This window comes from Myotis daubentonii, chromosome 1 (assembly GCF_963259705.1).
Source record: "Myotis daubentonii chromosome 1, mMyoDau2.1, whole genome shotgun sequence".
Classification (NCBI taxonomy): domain Eukaryota; kingdom Metazoa; phylum Chordata; class Mammalia; order Chiroptera; family Vespertilionidae; genus Myotis; species Myotis daubentonii.
The window spans coordinates 79,145,232-79,161,361 of record NC_081840.1 but is presented as its reverse complement, the minus strand read 5'-3'; the positions used below and the strand labels follow the sequence as shown (position 1 = coordinate 79,161,361).

The window sequence follows — 16,130 nt, the reverse complement described above, 5'->3', positions numbered from 1 at the left end:
ATTGAAGTACTAGTATAGTAAAAAAGAAAAGAAAAGAAAACAAGTCTTGCTTTCAGATAATTTTAAAGAACCCCACCCATAAAGGGAAGTGGCTGAAAGAGCATAAATCTGGGTTTAAAACCCTGTTCTGCTACGAAGTTATTTATGGCCTTGGCCAGGGCTGGTTACTGACCGCTCACAGCCTCTTCAGTTCCTTCATCCATAAAACAGGGCGAATAATAATCTGCCTCACCGGTTTGTCGTTAAAATTTGAGTGAGATACCAGATGAGAGCGTGCCAAGCTCACCCTAGATGGCAGCGTACATCATGCCCCATCTCTGAGGTAGTCAGATTCCTTTCTATCCCCTTCCTTTCCCCTCCTTTCCTCTTTCCTTCCAGATAGGGAGGGGTCCAAGTCACCAAGATATTCAGAAGAGAAACAATGAGGAGGAAACAGGGCAGAGGGCTTGGATTGTGTTCCCCTGAACACAGTGCCTGAGACCAGAACTTGAGACTTCCTGGAGGGTGGCCCCAGGGATGAGGAGGGAGGGGGCAGAAAATGCAACTCAGGGGCCCGTATGGTGTGGCTCAGGGGTCGAGCTTCCATCTATGAACCAAGAGGTAACCGGTTCAGTTCCAATCAGGATTTCTATCTCTTTGTTCTTCTCCCTTCTTCTCTTTCTAAAATCAATAAAAACATATTTTTAAAAAGAAAAGAAAATGTAAATCAGGGAAGGAGAAATGCCAATAAAAAGGTACAAGAGCTCGCCACTGACGTGGAGCGCAGCCCAGCCAGAGCCTCTCTGCAGATCTGTAGACTACACCTTAGAATTGACCCTCTGAAGATCCGGAGGCCGGGACGCTGACCTGTGTCCGTGTCCAACCTGGTGAGGATTACACGCAGAGCATTAACTCTCCTCTCTTGTTGCCACACCTTTGTCAACTGAGGGAGAAAAACAGAGACAAGGCCTCTGCCTGGGGCACTGGCAGGGTTGTGGGGACCATCCACCACACCTGCAGTTCAAGTTAAAGGTGGCCTGAGGACATGTGGCATGGGGCACCAAAAGCAGCTGCCTCGGGCTCAAAACCCACGCCTGGGTTAACAATGTAAGCGTCTCAATCCTGGTGAGCAACTCTGTGCCAAGCAGACAACCTCCAGTGCCTTCAGTGGAAGAAGCTACAGACCCAGGATGAAAGCCCTCTCTCCTCAAGACCACAGCGGGGATGTGACTGACTCCCTCAACTATTCCCTCAGAACAAGCGTCTGGGAGAGAGGAGAGAGAATACCTGAGGGGGTTAGTCATTAAAGGGGAGGAAGGGTGGGGCTGGGAATTTACCCAGAGAAGGAAATGCTAGCTATTTCACTGAGCAGCAGTTAAATCATTTGTCTCTGCTCTACAAATAAATTGAGAGTTAGAAATTTTCCTCAGTTTAGAAACACCATTATGGTTACTGTATTGTGAGACCCCCAAGAGGGACCCTCACTCTGTCCCACAGATCGACGGCGACCCCAATCAACCGCAGGAGACGTCGCTTGATGCAAAACGCAAGAGGCTTTATTCTTTATTCCAGCGCGCTGGGGCCCAACCCGTACTCACGCAGGAGCAGAGGAGTTGTGCGCCCAGCAAGGGGTTTTTCAGCTATATATATGCTAAAATCACACATCAGGGAGGGGTTGCATGCAGGAGGGTAAGAGGAGCTTGATAGGGATAAGGCACTCCTTCCTGGTGTTTTACAGCCTGTTCCTCTCAAGGTTGATTGAAGCTGGGTTTACTCAACCCATCCTTTGTTGGGGCTATCTCCTGTAATAGCCTTGGGGAGGGCGTCATTCCCTCTGTTCCTATCTCTAGTGGGGGAAGCCTAGGGAGTTGAGATAAAACAGGCAGCTAGGCCTGGCAGCTGGGCCTGTGCAGTTTGTAACATTCTTTTATTCTTTCATTCCCCCATTTGCTTTTTGGTAAGTTCTAATCATGGAACTTCTGTCTCTAGACATTCCTCTTCGAAACTATCTCTATGGCGGAGAGACTGGTATTGCTGCCTGAGCACTAGTACTTGCACAGCACTTATTCCTTCTCTGATAAAGGTGACCAGTCGGTTTAAGATACAGGGCCCAAAAGTAAGAATTAAAAGCAATATAATAAGAGGACCCATAAGGGTGGATATGAGGGTCCACTGAGTATTTTGCCTGGGCTGTCTTAAGCCAGGTGTGATGAAGCCAAGTCGGGATCCCGTCGACCTGACCGCCGTGGGGGTGGTCCTTTCAGTCCTTGGGTGGCAAATTTCTTTACCCAAACAGTGTCACCAGGTTGGAAGGGATGAACCGGATACAGGCAGATCATCTTGGACGTGCTTCTGGTCTGCTTGCTGGGTAGACTGTAAAACCTGAAAGAACTTGAGTAAACTGGTGAGATGAGTAGTACAGGGTCTGGAAGAGTCACTAGAATCTGTAAAGGCCCCACTGGTTTTAGGGCAGCCTCCAGGGCTGCTTCGTCTGCAGCCTAGGTCCCTCCTGCTTCTGGGGAGTCAGTGCCAGTTGGCCCATCGTCCTTGCTCTGCTCATGTCTCTCTAACTGCTTATTATATTACCTCAAGGATCCTGGCTCTGAATTCTTTCAGGGAAAATGGGCGTTGAATTCTCTTCTGTAGCTGCTTCGTGCTGAGGAGGGACAGAAGTTTCTCTCAGAGCCAAGAGATCCTTGCTATCTGTCAGAGGGACGATGAGGCCTGGGCACAGAAGGAGGTGGGCTTGTGACCTGGCAGAGACAAACTGTAACAAATGGTCTGGTGGGAGGGAAAGAAAACATTTCAGTTTTAATAACCTCTGTTGAAATAGGATTTTTCTCCTTAAAACTCCTCTATGGCTATCAAAAAGCCAAATCAAGATCAATTTATCTACTGTATTCAATTTGGCCTGATGTTTGCATAAATACAACAAGAATGGTAACTGACTACCTGTGCTGGAATTTCATGGTTGAACCTTAATGTGCCCCGTAGGGCCAGGAAGCCAAGCCATCCAGCTGCCATCAGGCCTGCCTGCTGTATCTGCTGTGTTAGGTGAATCCCTCACCTGTAGCAACTCCACCTGAGCCCACGCTCCAGGCTTTAAGGCCCATCTCAGTAGCCCTCCTACTCGTTGCGGCCCAGAGTGTGTGGGGGTTTCGCAGGGATGCAGAGGCATCCTTATTGCTCCCCTTCTACTCTGACCAACCGCCAGTGATGGTAGGGCATGGGCCTGACGCTCCAGCGCCAGCCATCTTCAGGGCTCCCAAGCAGGATACCAGGCTTTTCCTGTGGCACCTTTTTTCGGCTTCAAGTCTTCAGAGCTCAGACAGGTTTCTTTAAAACATGATACTCCAGTCAAAGTTTTCATTAAATAAAACCACTACTGGAAACTGGTCTTATTGAATTTATGCAAAGAAATGTATTGCCATGACTTATTAAGCATTGCCAAATTTCGGAGGAATTACATAAGGAGAAAAAGCCACTGACCTGCCTTAACATCTTCTGATTTTCCTTGTAACTGTTAGATTTCTTTTATCATTTTTCCTAAGTACTTTGGCATAACTATTTACCCTCTGTTTAGGGAGGCAGAATGTAAATTATTTACTCTTTCTGACCTACTGGCCTGTATCATTTGATTAATTTCCTTTCAACATTTCTCTTCTCCTTCTTATCACATACACAACCTTTTTAAATTTTATACTTTCAAATTATCCTTTAAACCTTCTTTCTATGTCTTTTAAAAATGCATAACCATGCCTCAGACCTTCTACTCAGTAATTCCTTATTCTTAGAAACCTCAATCCTTTAATGATTACCATAAAGTAAACAGCCAGTATTTCTTAGATTACTAAGACCAGGTGCTTCCTTCCTTATGCAATTTCAAGTATACTGTATTCGTCTAATTTAGTCTTGGAAGGGTTAAAGAGAACAAAACGGGGCAGAGAGAAACACTGAGCTTAGCAGCTTGCGGCCTTGAGTCCAGCAGATAAGTAAAAATCAACAAAACTTCTGGTCTGCTTTCCCTGCCGACGGCCCCCCTCTTTTCTGTATTAACCATTTCCTCAGCTGCTCTCCCTCCTAGATTTTCACTCAGGTACCCGCCTGACCAAAGTTTTGGAGCCACACAAAGGAGAGGAGAGGGCAGGCCCCCTCCCTCCACACTCGCACACTTTCAACAGACATTCATTCAGCAAAGGCATTTAGCTACCACAACACACAGTTTTTCTCAATCAGTAACATTTTTAAGCTTCAAGGTCCCAAGTTCTCAGCAGTTCTGGAAAACCACACCTGAGGCTGGCAAGCAGGTTTGACCCAGCCCTTGACTTTAAAATGACCATAATGCTTAAAGGAGTAGTTTGAGTCTGTCCCATAGCGTCCGTCCAGTGAGTCCACAAAATCAAACAAAAGAACACAGACACCAAACAAACAAAGACACCTAAGACAAACACAAGACAGAGACAAACAACTCGGGGTACCCCTTCTTACCTCCAAGGTCGGCTCCGCGGATGAGGGGTGGTCGTCTAATCCCGGACGAGCCCCCAAATGTGAGACCCCCAAGAGGGACCCTCACTCTGTCCCACAGATCGACGGCGACCCCAATCAACCGCAGGAGACGTCGCTTGATGCAAAACGCAAGAGGCTTTATTCTATATTCCAGCGCGCTGGGGCCCAACCCGTACTCACGCAGGAGCAGAGGAGTTGTGCGCCCAGCAAGGGGTTTTTCAGCTATATATATGCTAAAATCACACATCAGGGAGGGGTTGCATGCAGGAGGGTAAGAGGAGCTTGATAGGGATAAGGCACTCCTTCCTGGTGTTTTACAGCCTGTTCCTCTCAAGGTTGATTGAAGCTGGGTTTACTCAACCCATCCTTTGTTGGGGCTATCTCCTGTAATAGCCTTGGGGAGGGCGTCATTCCCTCTGTTCCTATCTCTAGTGGGGGAAGCCTAGGGAGTTGAGATAAAACAGGCAGCTAGGCCTGGCAGCTGGGCCTGTGCAGTTTGTAACATTCTTTTATTCTTTCAGTATTAACGCCTATCACTTATCAAGCATGTAATATGTGCCTGGAAATGTGCTATGTTCTTTCAAGCCTCATTTCATTTCATCCTCACAGCAACCCAATCCAATAGGTATTACAATTCACTGAAGCTCAGAGCGATTGAGTAAATCGCTGAATGTCCAACCGCTAGTAACTTGTAGAGCCAGAATTCAGTCCCAGGTAGCCTGACCTAAGAGCCTGTGCTTTGACCATTAGGCTGTCCAGCTAGGGAAGCAATTTGAAGCAGTGGCCTGGAGGAGAGGGGCTGGGAGAGCACATTAGCTAGGCATAGAAAATGAAGACAGGAGTCCCCATGAAGGGGATGGAAGGTACACAATGGTCGTCGTATGTGTGTGGACATATCATTTACAGCTGCTCAAAACCTTTTTAGTCCCATGGTGCAAAGACAGAATAAAAATAAGTTACCTTTCCCAGCCTCCCTTGCTCTGCGTGCGTAGACAGCAAGTTAGGTGCTGCCACTGGAGCACCGCTTCAAAACGCGCTCTGTGAAGAAACAGATGACAAGCAGGGATTCCATTTTGCTGGGGCCGGTGTCCCTAGGGGCACCGTGCTTCCTTGTGAAAGCACCAGTCTCTCAGCTTTGCTACAGAAAAACAAGTTAAAAGGGCTTTAGCCCTGCTTGGAATGCTAAAGGAGAAGAGCACGCCCTGGACACGGGAGGGGGCTCCCAACAAGGAACCCCTAGGGCAGAGAGAAGCAGGAGCCACCCCAGGTGGGATCCTAACGGTTCTGAACCCAATTCCAATGGACGTGTGTGTGTGTGTGTGTGTGGTGGCGGAGGGATCCCCACAACACCAAGAAGTTCTCTGACACCAGCCCGGTGTCCCCCAATTCCACTCAATTCTGACCCTATCTACCTGGAGGTAACATCAGATCCCACAGGTTCAGGGCTCAGTCCTACACGACTGACACCCCCTCTTCAGACGCCAATCAGAAGTCCAGATTGTCACCTGCGCTTCTGACCAACTGACTATAGATTGGAGGTTCCCACAACTTCCACCTTGGGTCCGATTAATTTTTGAAAGCGGCTCACAGAACTCAGAGAAACATTTTACTTACTAAATTACCGGTTTATTATAAAAGGAAACAACTCAGGAGTAGCCAGATGGAGAGACGCATGGGGCAAGGTATGTGGGAGAGGGCTCGGAGCTCCCAGGCTCTCTTCAGGCACCAGCCTCGCAGGACCTCCACTTGTCCATCCACCTGGAAGCTCTCTGAGTCCCGTCCTTTTGGGGTTCTATGGGGGCTTCATACAGGGGCGTGGCTGAATCATTGGCCATTGGCAGTGGATTCCAACTGCAGCTCCTCTGCCCGCCTTGGAGCAGGTGAGACTGAAAGTTCCAGCTCTCCAAACACCAGGTTGCTTCCCCTGGCAACCAGCCCGGTTCTTAGTTTACCTAAGGGTTTTCCCCAAAGTCACTTCATTATCTTTAAAAAGGCACCTTTTCCCACTTTCTTCAGAGGAAATTCCAAGGGTTTTAGGAGGTGTGTTGCCAGGAACGGGATCAAAGACAAATATATATATTTCTTATTATAAATCAAAATATCACAGACCCCTTTCGAAGTGGAACAGTCTCTTCAAACCCCTCTGCTCAGACCCTAGGGTTTGTTTTTATGACTTTTCCACATTTAGTGCAGCCCAGTCTCAGTTCATTTGCTCATAGTTGCACCATCCTTCTCTGGTCAAGGTTTGTTTTTCCGCAGCTGGGAGCAGAGATAAGGGTTTCCCTGATGAGTAGAGCAGACTTGTGCCAGGGGGAGGGTTCTGCACGGTCACAGTAAAAAAGGGTCTTATCACTTTAAGTTTGTCTTTCACATCCAGACAAAAGTGAGGTCTTTTTATTTCTTCATCTGCAAAACCTGACAATTGGTCCCCCCCTCACAGGCTTGTGATGACATACTGTGAAAGTGCTTTGTGGACTATGAACTGTAAACAGACTAGCTTTTATCATTGTTGATGATTTGATGGTAATAATGACCCATGCAAGGTGGGGGGGTGGCGGAGGGGAGAACATTCAGCCAGTCCCAAAGCTCACAGTGTGAACTTGGCACCTTTTCTCTCTTCAGCTGTATCTTCTGCTTAATCAAGGATTGCAACTTTAATTTTAGTGGTTACATACTTTTGTTTATATTTTATTTTTTCCTAAATCTGTCTGGGCATTTTTTTTATAATCTCAGATTCCTTATTCAGTTTTTCTGCTCTATCTTTCATACTTTAAACATTTCACAATAACTTCTTTAGATTATCTGATTATTCCAAACGCTGAAGTCCTTAAAGGTCGAAACCTGCTCATTATTGTTCCAGCTGATTCTCCCTCATGATGATTTGAATCCTTATATATTTAGTAACATTTTTGTAAGTTTAAATTTGGCTAAATTTAAACCAGAAGCCTGGATTGAGGCTGCTTTCCTCTAAGGAGGATTCAGTTTGCACCTGCTGGACTCTAGGGGGCATTAATAATCTGGGCTACTTAAATTTTCCAGTGTATGGTTTATTTAATCAAAGGGAACGAGAGCAAGTTCTCACATGGTAACTAACATCTTTATTGATTTTAACATCTAGTGCTGCAGCCTAGACAGTTTTCCTTGTAGGTTCCCTCTGTAAGCAGGTGGACTTTATTCTTTGCACTAAGAATGTAATCTTTTTAACGGTCCCAGCTTTGGGCAGAAGATGGTGTCTCACATTTAGCTCTTCCGTCCTCCTCAACCCTAGGGCTTAGTGCAGTGATGGCGAACCTTTTGAGCTCGGCGTGTCAGCATTTTGAAAAACCCTAACTTAACTAGTGCCGTGTCACATATAGAAATTTTTTGATATTTGCAACCATAGTAAAACAAAGACTTATATTTTTGATATTTATTTTATATATTTAAATGCCATTTAACAAAGAAAAATCAACCTAAAAAATGAGTTTGCCTGTCACCTCTGACACACTGTCATAGGTTCGCCATCACTGGTAGTGTCTGGTTCTCCCCAACCTTCCATACTCCTACCCAGTCCCTAAAGCTCTAGGTTTCTAGTTACTTGACCTCTCCATTTATTTACCATTTACCTTTTGTTTTGTATTGTCAGGGGGATGCTCTTGGTAGATTACCTTTATTTGGGGGCGCTTACTAAAGAATTTTAAAAATATGTATTTGTTGTGTTTTATATAGCATTTAAGTTTTCTGCTATAGGAAGCTTTTGAGAACTCATAGTACTGGAAGAGATTTTTCTTAAGTGATTATATGGTACATGTTGTTTTCTAACCTGCCTTTTTCCCACTTGAAATATGAAAAACACTTGTAATATAAATAAATATAGGTCTAGAGCAGTGGTTCTCAACCTTCCTAATGCCGTGACCCTTTAATACAGTTCCTCATGTTGTGGTGACCCCAACCATAAAATTATTTTTGTTGCTACTTCATAACTGTAATTTTGTTACTGTTATGAACCGTAATATAAATATCTGATATGCAGGATGTATTTTCATTGTTACAAATTGAACATAATTAAAGCATAGTGATTAATCACAAAAACAATATGTAATTATATGTGTTTTCTGATGGTCTTAGGTGACCCCTGTGAAGGGGTCGTGACCCACAGGTTGAGAACCGCTGATCTAGAGCATCATTTTAATGGTTACATAGTCTTCTCTTTTACATTTTTTTTATTGATTGGTTTTAGAGAGAGACACAGGCAGAGAGGGGAAAAAAAACATGAATTTATTGTTCCACTTATTTATAGATTCATTGGTTGATTCTTGTATGTGTCCTGTCCCAGGTTTGAACCCGCAACCTTGGTGTATCAGAACTAGGCTCTAACCAATCGTGCTACCCTGCCAGGGTCTACATAGTCTTCTATTGCATAATTTATTTAATCTTTTTCTTATTATTGGATATTTAGGGTTCTGTGGTTTTTTTTCACTGTTTTAACAACATTTCAGTGAATATCCTTATAACTAAATCTTTGCATAAGCACAATCAACTTTCTTCTTTAAGTGTTTGTAAAAATAATGTATGCAAACACTAAGGAAAATAAAAATTATCCACAATCTTTTTTGCTGTCACCTTAATTAATACTGTTTGGTCTATAATTGGAATCTCTTAATCAAACAACAGATGAGAAGTAGTTAGGGCTAGAATATGAAGAGAGACCACACCCTCTGCTCTCCACCCCTCACCCCAACAACTAGGGATAGGAAGCCAGAGCAGGACCATCAGGAGCAGAGAGCTGAAGCGATGGCAGACACCAAGTGGAATCCAAAAGCCTGGGACAACTGTGGTCAGAGGCACCAGGCCTCAGGAAAGGCTGAAGCTTCAAAATCTCGCCTCGCCTATCCCCCACTGCCTGAAGCAGAGGGTCTTCTCCGCCACTCCTCCAGGCTCCCATCCCTGCCCGCCTTCTTTTAAATGGGTTTGGTTTATTTTGAGTCAAAAAAGCAGTACAGGGCCCTAGCTGGTTTGACTCAGTGGGTTGAGCATCAGCCTGTGGACTAAAGGGTCCCTGGTTCAATTCTGGTCAAGGGCACATGCCCTGGTTTTGGGCTCCATCCCTAGTAGGGGATATGCAGGAAGTACCTGATCAATGATTCTCTCTCATCATTGATTGCTTCTGTTTCTATCTCTCTCTATCTCCCTTCCTCTCTGTAATCAATAAAAATTTTATTTTTTTAAAAAAAGCAGTACAAGCTCTGAAACTATTCCCAGCCCTATACTTTATAGTGGCTTACCCATGATTCTCAGGGTCTTGTCCCAATCTAAGAAATTCTACCATAGAAAAGCCTTTTTTTTTTGCGGGGGGGGGGGGGCGGGAGGAGAGAGGTCTTTAAACACCCCTCTACCTCCTTTCTGCCTGCTTCCCTTGAGTGCAGCCCAGATACTGAGCCCAGGGTCTTCTCCCTAAAGAGAATCATGAAGGGAATGGCTGCCCTCTCTGATAGCTCTTTGACTACACTTTTTTGAGGACCTGATGCACTTGCCTTTATAGTCTGTGAGATACCGTCGTGTCTCTGCAATAAAGTCTGTTTCAGATTGATTCTGTCAGCTGTGCAGGTGAGAGCCCCTAAACCATAAAGAAGCCCAACCTCCTCTTTTCTCCCAGTGAGCATGGAGCCCCAGCTGGGGTGATTGGTTTCTTAAGGAAGCCCTAGAAGTTATGGTCTCCCTGTGAAGGACTGGGTGCCCAGAGCTGGCTATATCTGTTCCCCACAAGCTCCAGCCCTGGTCAGGCATTGCGTGGGTAAAATAACTTTTTGTCTACCCAAATCCTTAAGGCTCCCCGAGCTCCTGAGTTCTGAAAAGCCCTTGTCCAGAGCATAGGCTGGTGGGGAAGGTGTATAAACCAGGGAATAAGCATGAAGGAGTTGGCATGGGGGGGAGAGGGCAGGGACGCTCTGAGGTGTTTCCACTGCGGCGTACACCTCCATGTCAGCAAGCCGCTGGCTGGGCCATTCATACCACAAGGCCCTGGGAGTGGGTCTTGATCTTGACAGAAGACAAGTCACTACCAATGCCAGGGCCTTGCCTCAGTGACAGCAGCTGTCAGGGACTGGGCAGGAATACAGACAGGGACCCCTCAGCACACAGTTGGATGCTTCACACCTTCCTCAACCACCTTCGCCACCACCTGAGTGGTACAGCCCTGAAGCCAATGTGAAAATAGGAAAGCCTGATGGTTGGGAGCCAGGCTCTGAAGTTCCACACTGGCTTGGGTGAGGTAAACTATCAGTGCCTGTGTTTTCTTATCCATAAAGAAGGGATGAAAGCAGTACACATGCCCTTAGGATTGATGTGAGAATAAATAAGCTCATCTTTGTATCTGGCACATGGTGAGCATGACAGAAGTGTTAGCTCTCATCTTAGGGGAGCTGAGGGAGACATGAGCCCTAGGACCACGAAATACTCCTCAGCACCATCCCATGGCCTGGCAGGTGCTGGAGCTGGGAGGCCTGTGGGAGAAGGGAGAGACACTGGCTGTAGGAATGGGTTGATTGTGGGTTCCTGGAATGTGAGGACTCCTTCATGGCACCTTAAATGCAAGTGACCCCTAACCAGGCTGTGGCATGTAGCAGGCTGCTCAAGGAAATGCCAGTTAGAAAAGACAAGCACTAAGTTTCTGTTCTGCCCAGCCCCTTTGGGGCGGGAACTGCAGAGGCAGGAGGAACCTCAGCTGCCCTTGTAACAGGAAGTTGTTCTGTCACTCAGAGCGGGGAAGCAGAATCAGTTCAGTGGCTTAGGTGGCCTGGAAATCGACCCTTCTCCTCACCCCCAGACTCCTCTCTACCACAAACCCTATTCCCAGAAGTCACTCCATCCTTGTGAACTCGAAACTTCCAGAAGCCCCTGGCACCTTCCAGTTTGATGTCTTGCAGCAAGTTATGGTGAGTGGAGAATGAGACACAGATGCCCCTTGGACTCATCTGGGCCTGCCATTGTGCCGGTACCGAGGCCAGGGGATAGTTGGGCTCACGGGGGAGGCTGTGGATTGTACTGACCCTACTGAGTCACGGGGGGCCATGGAGCAGAGAGCTTGTGGGAAGCAGCAGGGACTTGGGACCAATACCAGCTGGTGAAGAGGCCCCTTCTCCCAGGCAGAAGGGTGCCCCAGCCCCCCTGGTGTCCATCGAGGACTTGAAGAACCCAAAGTTCATCGGCCAAGGCGGGTTCGGCACAGTGTTCCAGGCACAACACCAGACATGGGGTTACAATGTGGCAGTCAAGATCGTTGACTCGTGAGTGTCCCAGCTGCTGGTTGACTAGCCAGGGTCTTGCTGAGGCAGCAGGCTGCTATCCTGGGGAGGGGGTGGGGGGTCGGGGAGGGGCCTGAGTGGGGAAGGGAGGAATCTCCCCAGCAGAGCAAGACTCCAGCTCTCTCCTGGATATAGGAAGATGATATCCAGGGAAGTGATGGCCATGGCAAGTCTGCGTCACCCCAACGTGCTGACCCTGATGGGGATCACCGAGAAGCTGGAGTGGGACCATGTGTCGGGGCCGGCTCTGGTGACTCAGTTCATGGAGAACGGTTCCCTGGCAGGGTTGCTACAGCCCGAATGCCCTCGGCCCTGGCCACTCACCTGCCGCCTGCTGCAGGAGCTGGTGCTCGGGCTGTGCTACCTGCACAGCCAGAACCCCGTGCTTCTGCACCGGGACCTGAAGCCCTCCAACGTCCTGCTGGACCCAGACCTGCATGCCAAGGTCAGCCTGTCCGCATCCCCGCCCGGCTCCAGATAGGCTGTGCCCCAGCGCCGCTCCAGCCCCACCAACTGAAAAAGCATCTGCTGCAGCTCTGACTACTGAATACCCTCAGCATCTCCCTCTGGACACAGGGCTGCCACAGCCACTTCCACCTGCCCACCCACTAGGCTCTCCAAAGACCCATGGCTGGCAGCCCAGGCGACTCAGACTTTGACCCACCCTCAGAGGGGAGGCAGACCTTCAAAGCAAGGCCCAATTGGTCCTACTGTTTTCCTCACCCTCCTCACCCCCTTTACAAGGCTGGACCTGTACCTTGGGTGGGGTTGGGGGCGGGGGAAAGAAGAGGATTCTGGAGCTGCCTGGCATTATCCATCCCCTACTTCCTCCTCCTTCCCTTCCTTTGCAGCTGGCAGATTTTGGCCTGTCCACATTTCTGGGAGGCTCACAGTCAGGGGCAGGGTCTGGGGTGTCAGGGGGCACCCCAGCCTACTTGGCCCCAGAACTATTGGCTGATGTAAACCAGAAAGCTACTATGGCCAGTGATGTCTACAGGTAAGACACCCATGCCGAACACACATCCCCAGTTTTTACACCTCTCTGGGCCCTTCTAGGGGAAGGTGTATGAAAGAAAAGTTTTGCCAGATGTTGGGAGAGGCCTCAGCTTTTTGTCTCTTGCAGCTTTGGGATCCTAATGTGGGCAGTGCTTGCAGGAAGAGAAGCTGAGAGTAAGACTTTAAGCAGACTATTGGATCCTTAACCCCAGGCGCCCTCCTCCTGAAAGCCCCCAAGCCCTCCACTTCCTGCTTACCTGCTCAGACTGTCCTACCCGCTCCTCCTCTCCCCTTGGACTACACACCCTGCCCCGTTCTATGAGGGAGCAGGTCGCCCCTCCTACTCCGAATGCTTTCTCTTCATGTCCCCACCCCACCTCAGTAGTGAACCAGACATCACTGGTGCAGCAAGTTGTGTGTGAGGAGCAGAAGCGGCCCCCACTGACAGAGCTGCCCCAGCCCGGCCCTGAGACTCCTGGCCTGGAGGGACTAGTGGAGTTGTTGCAGCACTGCTGGAGCCATGAGCCTGAGGACAGGCCTTCCTTCCAAGGTAAGCTGGCCACTAAACTGGCAGCTGGGTTGGGCCTCAATCTGTCAGCAGAGGGCTTTCCCAGAGAAAGAAGTTTTGCTCACCTGCCACCCACTCTGCCTTCTCTCCAGACTGCCGAACAAACACTGAGACAGCCCTCCACCTGGTACGAGATGAAGCTGGTACAGAAATGGATGCTGCAGTCTCCACAGTGAGTACCCAACACCAGCCCCAATCTGAGGGCTGGGAAGGAATGGCACCACATGGCTCCCTTGGCACCCAGTGACTCCCCGCTGACCACTGCTCTTTATGTCCTAGCCCTCATCCCACTCTCCCCACCTCATTCCTGATTCCCTGACAGCAGTTTATGGGCCAAGAGACGTCTTTCTAGGGTGTACACTGGCTCTCCCACCCCCACACCCAGCAAGTTCTCCCTGTCCTTGCAGGTGAAGAAGTTCCTGTCAGAGTACAGGAACAGCAACAGGTTGTCTGCCCCTGGGCCAGGCTCAAGGGGGACAGAAATGGATGGCCGTGGGGCAATCCCTGATTCCAGGGTCTCTGACATGCTGAAAAACCTGAATCTGAAAGGGCCCCCCAGCTCCGTTCTTGAAAAATGTGGAAACCTTCCTGAGAAGATTGAGGCCCAGAAAAAGCATGTTCCGCATGCCAGGGCAGCAGGGGCGCCTTCGGACTCAACTGCCCAACTTCCCCCAACTTCAGAGAACTCACCATTCAGAAACCGGGTGCCCAACCCCACCTCGGCTTGGACCCCAGGTCCTGGACCCCAAGGAATTCAGGTGAGACTTTGGCAGGACTAGGGGATGCCCATTTTGTCCCCTTTTCAGGGAAAACTTGGGACTGAGGAAGTATGCTCTGGAAAGAGGCCTCAAGACAGGGAGCTTGAGAGCTCTGTGTTGTTCACAGGGGGCTGAGAGAGGTGGCACCAACTGGCCTCCCGAGGAGCCAGGACCAAGTCCAATGCCAGGTAACCATACCCACTCCTTCTCTCCCCTCCCCCTTACCCCCTGCTCAATTCCTCCACCAGCTCCATCCTCTAGACCAGTGGTTCTCAACCTTCCTAATGCCCGGCCCTTTAATACAGTTCCTCATGTTGTGGTGACCCCCAATTTCATTGTTACAAATTGAACATAATTAAAGCATAGTGATTAATCACAAAAACAATATGTAATTACATATGTGTTTTCCGATGGTCTTAGGAGACCCCTGTGAAAGGGTCGTTCGACCCCCAAAGGGGTCACAACCCACAGGTTGAGAACCGCTGCTCTAGACCATATATAAAAGCCCTCTTTTTCTTTTCTTTTTTTTATTGCTTAAAGTATTACAAAGGGTATTACATATGTTTCCATTTTTCCCCCCCGCCCTAGATAGTCCCCTAGCCTCCCCTATCCCCCGGTGTCTTTTGTCCATTGGTTATGCTTATATGCATGCATACAAGTCCTTTGGTTGATCTCTTACACCCCTACCTCCTGCCCCCCACCCTCCCCGGCCTTCCCACTGCAGTTTGACAATCTGTTTGAGGCAGCTCTGCCTCTGTATCTATTATTGTTCAAAAGTTTATAATGGTCTCTATTATCCATGAATGAGTGAGATCATGTGGTATTTTTCCTTCATTGACTGGCTTATTTCACTTAGCATAATGCTCTCCAGTTCCATCCATGCCGTTGCAAATGGTAAGAGTTCCTTCCTTTTTAGAGCAGCATAGTATTCCATCGTGTAGATGTACCACAGTTTTCTAATCCATTCATCTACTGATGGGCACTTAGGCTGTTTCCAGATCTTAGCTATGGTGAATTGTGCTGCTATGAACATAGGGGTGCATATATCCTTTCTGATTGGTGTTTCTGGTTTCTTGGGATATATTCCTAGAAGTGGGATCACAGGGTCAAATGGGAGTTCCATTTTCAGTTTAAAAGCCCTCTTTTGAAGCTCCTGTGTGTGGGGTGCTGCCAGCTCCTATCCAAGGAGGGGTAGGAAAGGGGAAAGAAAGGGCTAGAGGCCACTTACTCTAATCTTCTTATTTCATAAATGAAGAAACTGCTACTCTTTGCGATTGGATCCTGCTGAGATCACAGCAAAGCCTGGATTTGTCCTAGGCCTTCTAGCTCCCCAGCACCAACTCTGTGAACCCCCAAATTCCATTGTGGCTATGTCAGTACTGAGGGCTTCCAAGCAGAAAAGATCCAAATACCTGGGTCAGGAACGTCAGCTGCCACCACTCTTGAGCTTCTGCACACCCAGTTCTGAAGGGGCAGTCTGCCCGGAAAGGCAAAGGCATCCCTGATACCTTCCCTGGGAGACCCTGAGACCTGTCTCTGCATTTCCCCCGGGGCAAACACGAGGTGCTGCTGCCCCTCCACTCTGCTGCTCCTCCTAACTAAGTTGCTGAAGACTTAACCCTCACACTAACACCTCTGTTTCTTTTCAAGGGACATGGTACCCTTCCATCTATAACAGCCAAGCAGTGCAGATTGGAAACAACAACCACATGATGATACCTTATTATGTCTTGGGTGGAGCTGGCAGCACCCCCCGACCACAATTAGCTTCAAACGAAGTGCCACAAGGAGCTAACATCTGGACTGGGTCACAGGGCCAGTATAATAATGACAAAAATTGAGGAAGCATAGTCTTCTATTGCATAATTTATTTAATCTTTTTCTTATTATTGGATATTTAGGGTTCTGGGTTTTCCCCCCCACTATTTTAACAACATTTCAGTGAATATCCTTATAACTAAATCTTTGCATAAGCACAATCTTCTTCCTTCTTCAAGTGTTTGTAAAAATAATGTATGCAAACACTAAGGAAAATAAAAA

The 16,130-nt window shown here is 48.1% G+C and overlaps 1 protein-coding gene across 3 annotated transcripts; it reads left to right on the top strand.

Moving 5' to 3' along the window:
• The first annotated feature begins 11,208 nt into the window (after positions 1-11,208).
• LOC132241088 (receptor-interacting serine/threonine-protein kinase 3-like) lies at positions 11,209-16,130 on the top strand. Of its 3 annotated transcripts, none has more exons than XM_059709201.1 (10): positions 11,209-11,399; positions 11,610-11,750; positions 11,904-12,213; positions 12,620-12,765; positions 12,892-12,938; positions 13,150-13,314; positions 13,425-13,504; positions 13,740-14,090; positions 14,218-14,278; positions 15,741-16,130. In XM_059709201.1, the coding sequence occupies exons 1-10, from the start codon at positions 11,380-11,382 to the stop codon at positions 15,929-15,931; spliced, it is 1,512 nt and encodes a 503-aa protein (XP_059565184.1). In that variant the 5' UTR covers positions 11,209-11,379; the 3' UTR covers positions 15,932-16,130. The 3 variants fall into 3 exon arrangements, with proteins under 3 accessions (XP_059565184.1, XP_059565175.1, XP_059565193.1); XM_059709192.1 differs by having other exon boundaries at positions 13,147-13,314; XM_059709210.1 differs by having other exon boundaries at positions 11,209-11,403; positions 11,614-11,750; positions 13,147-13,314.

Excerpts from the sequence above, each read along its gene's own strand:
- LOC132241088 (XM_059709192.1), top strand. The coding sequence starts at position 11,380 with ATGTCTTGCAGCAAGTTATG. Across the intron at positions 11,400-11,609 it reads ATGTCTTGCAGCAAGTTATG|GCAGAAGGGTGCCCCAGCCC; the intron begins GTGAGTGGAGAA and ends CCCTTCTCCCAG. Across the intron at positions 12,939-13,146 it reads TGCAGGAAGAGAAGCTGAGA|TAGTGAACCAGACATCACTG; the intron begins GTAAGACTTTAA and ends ACCCCACCTCAG.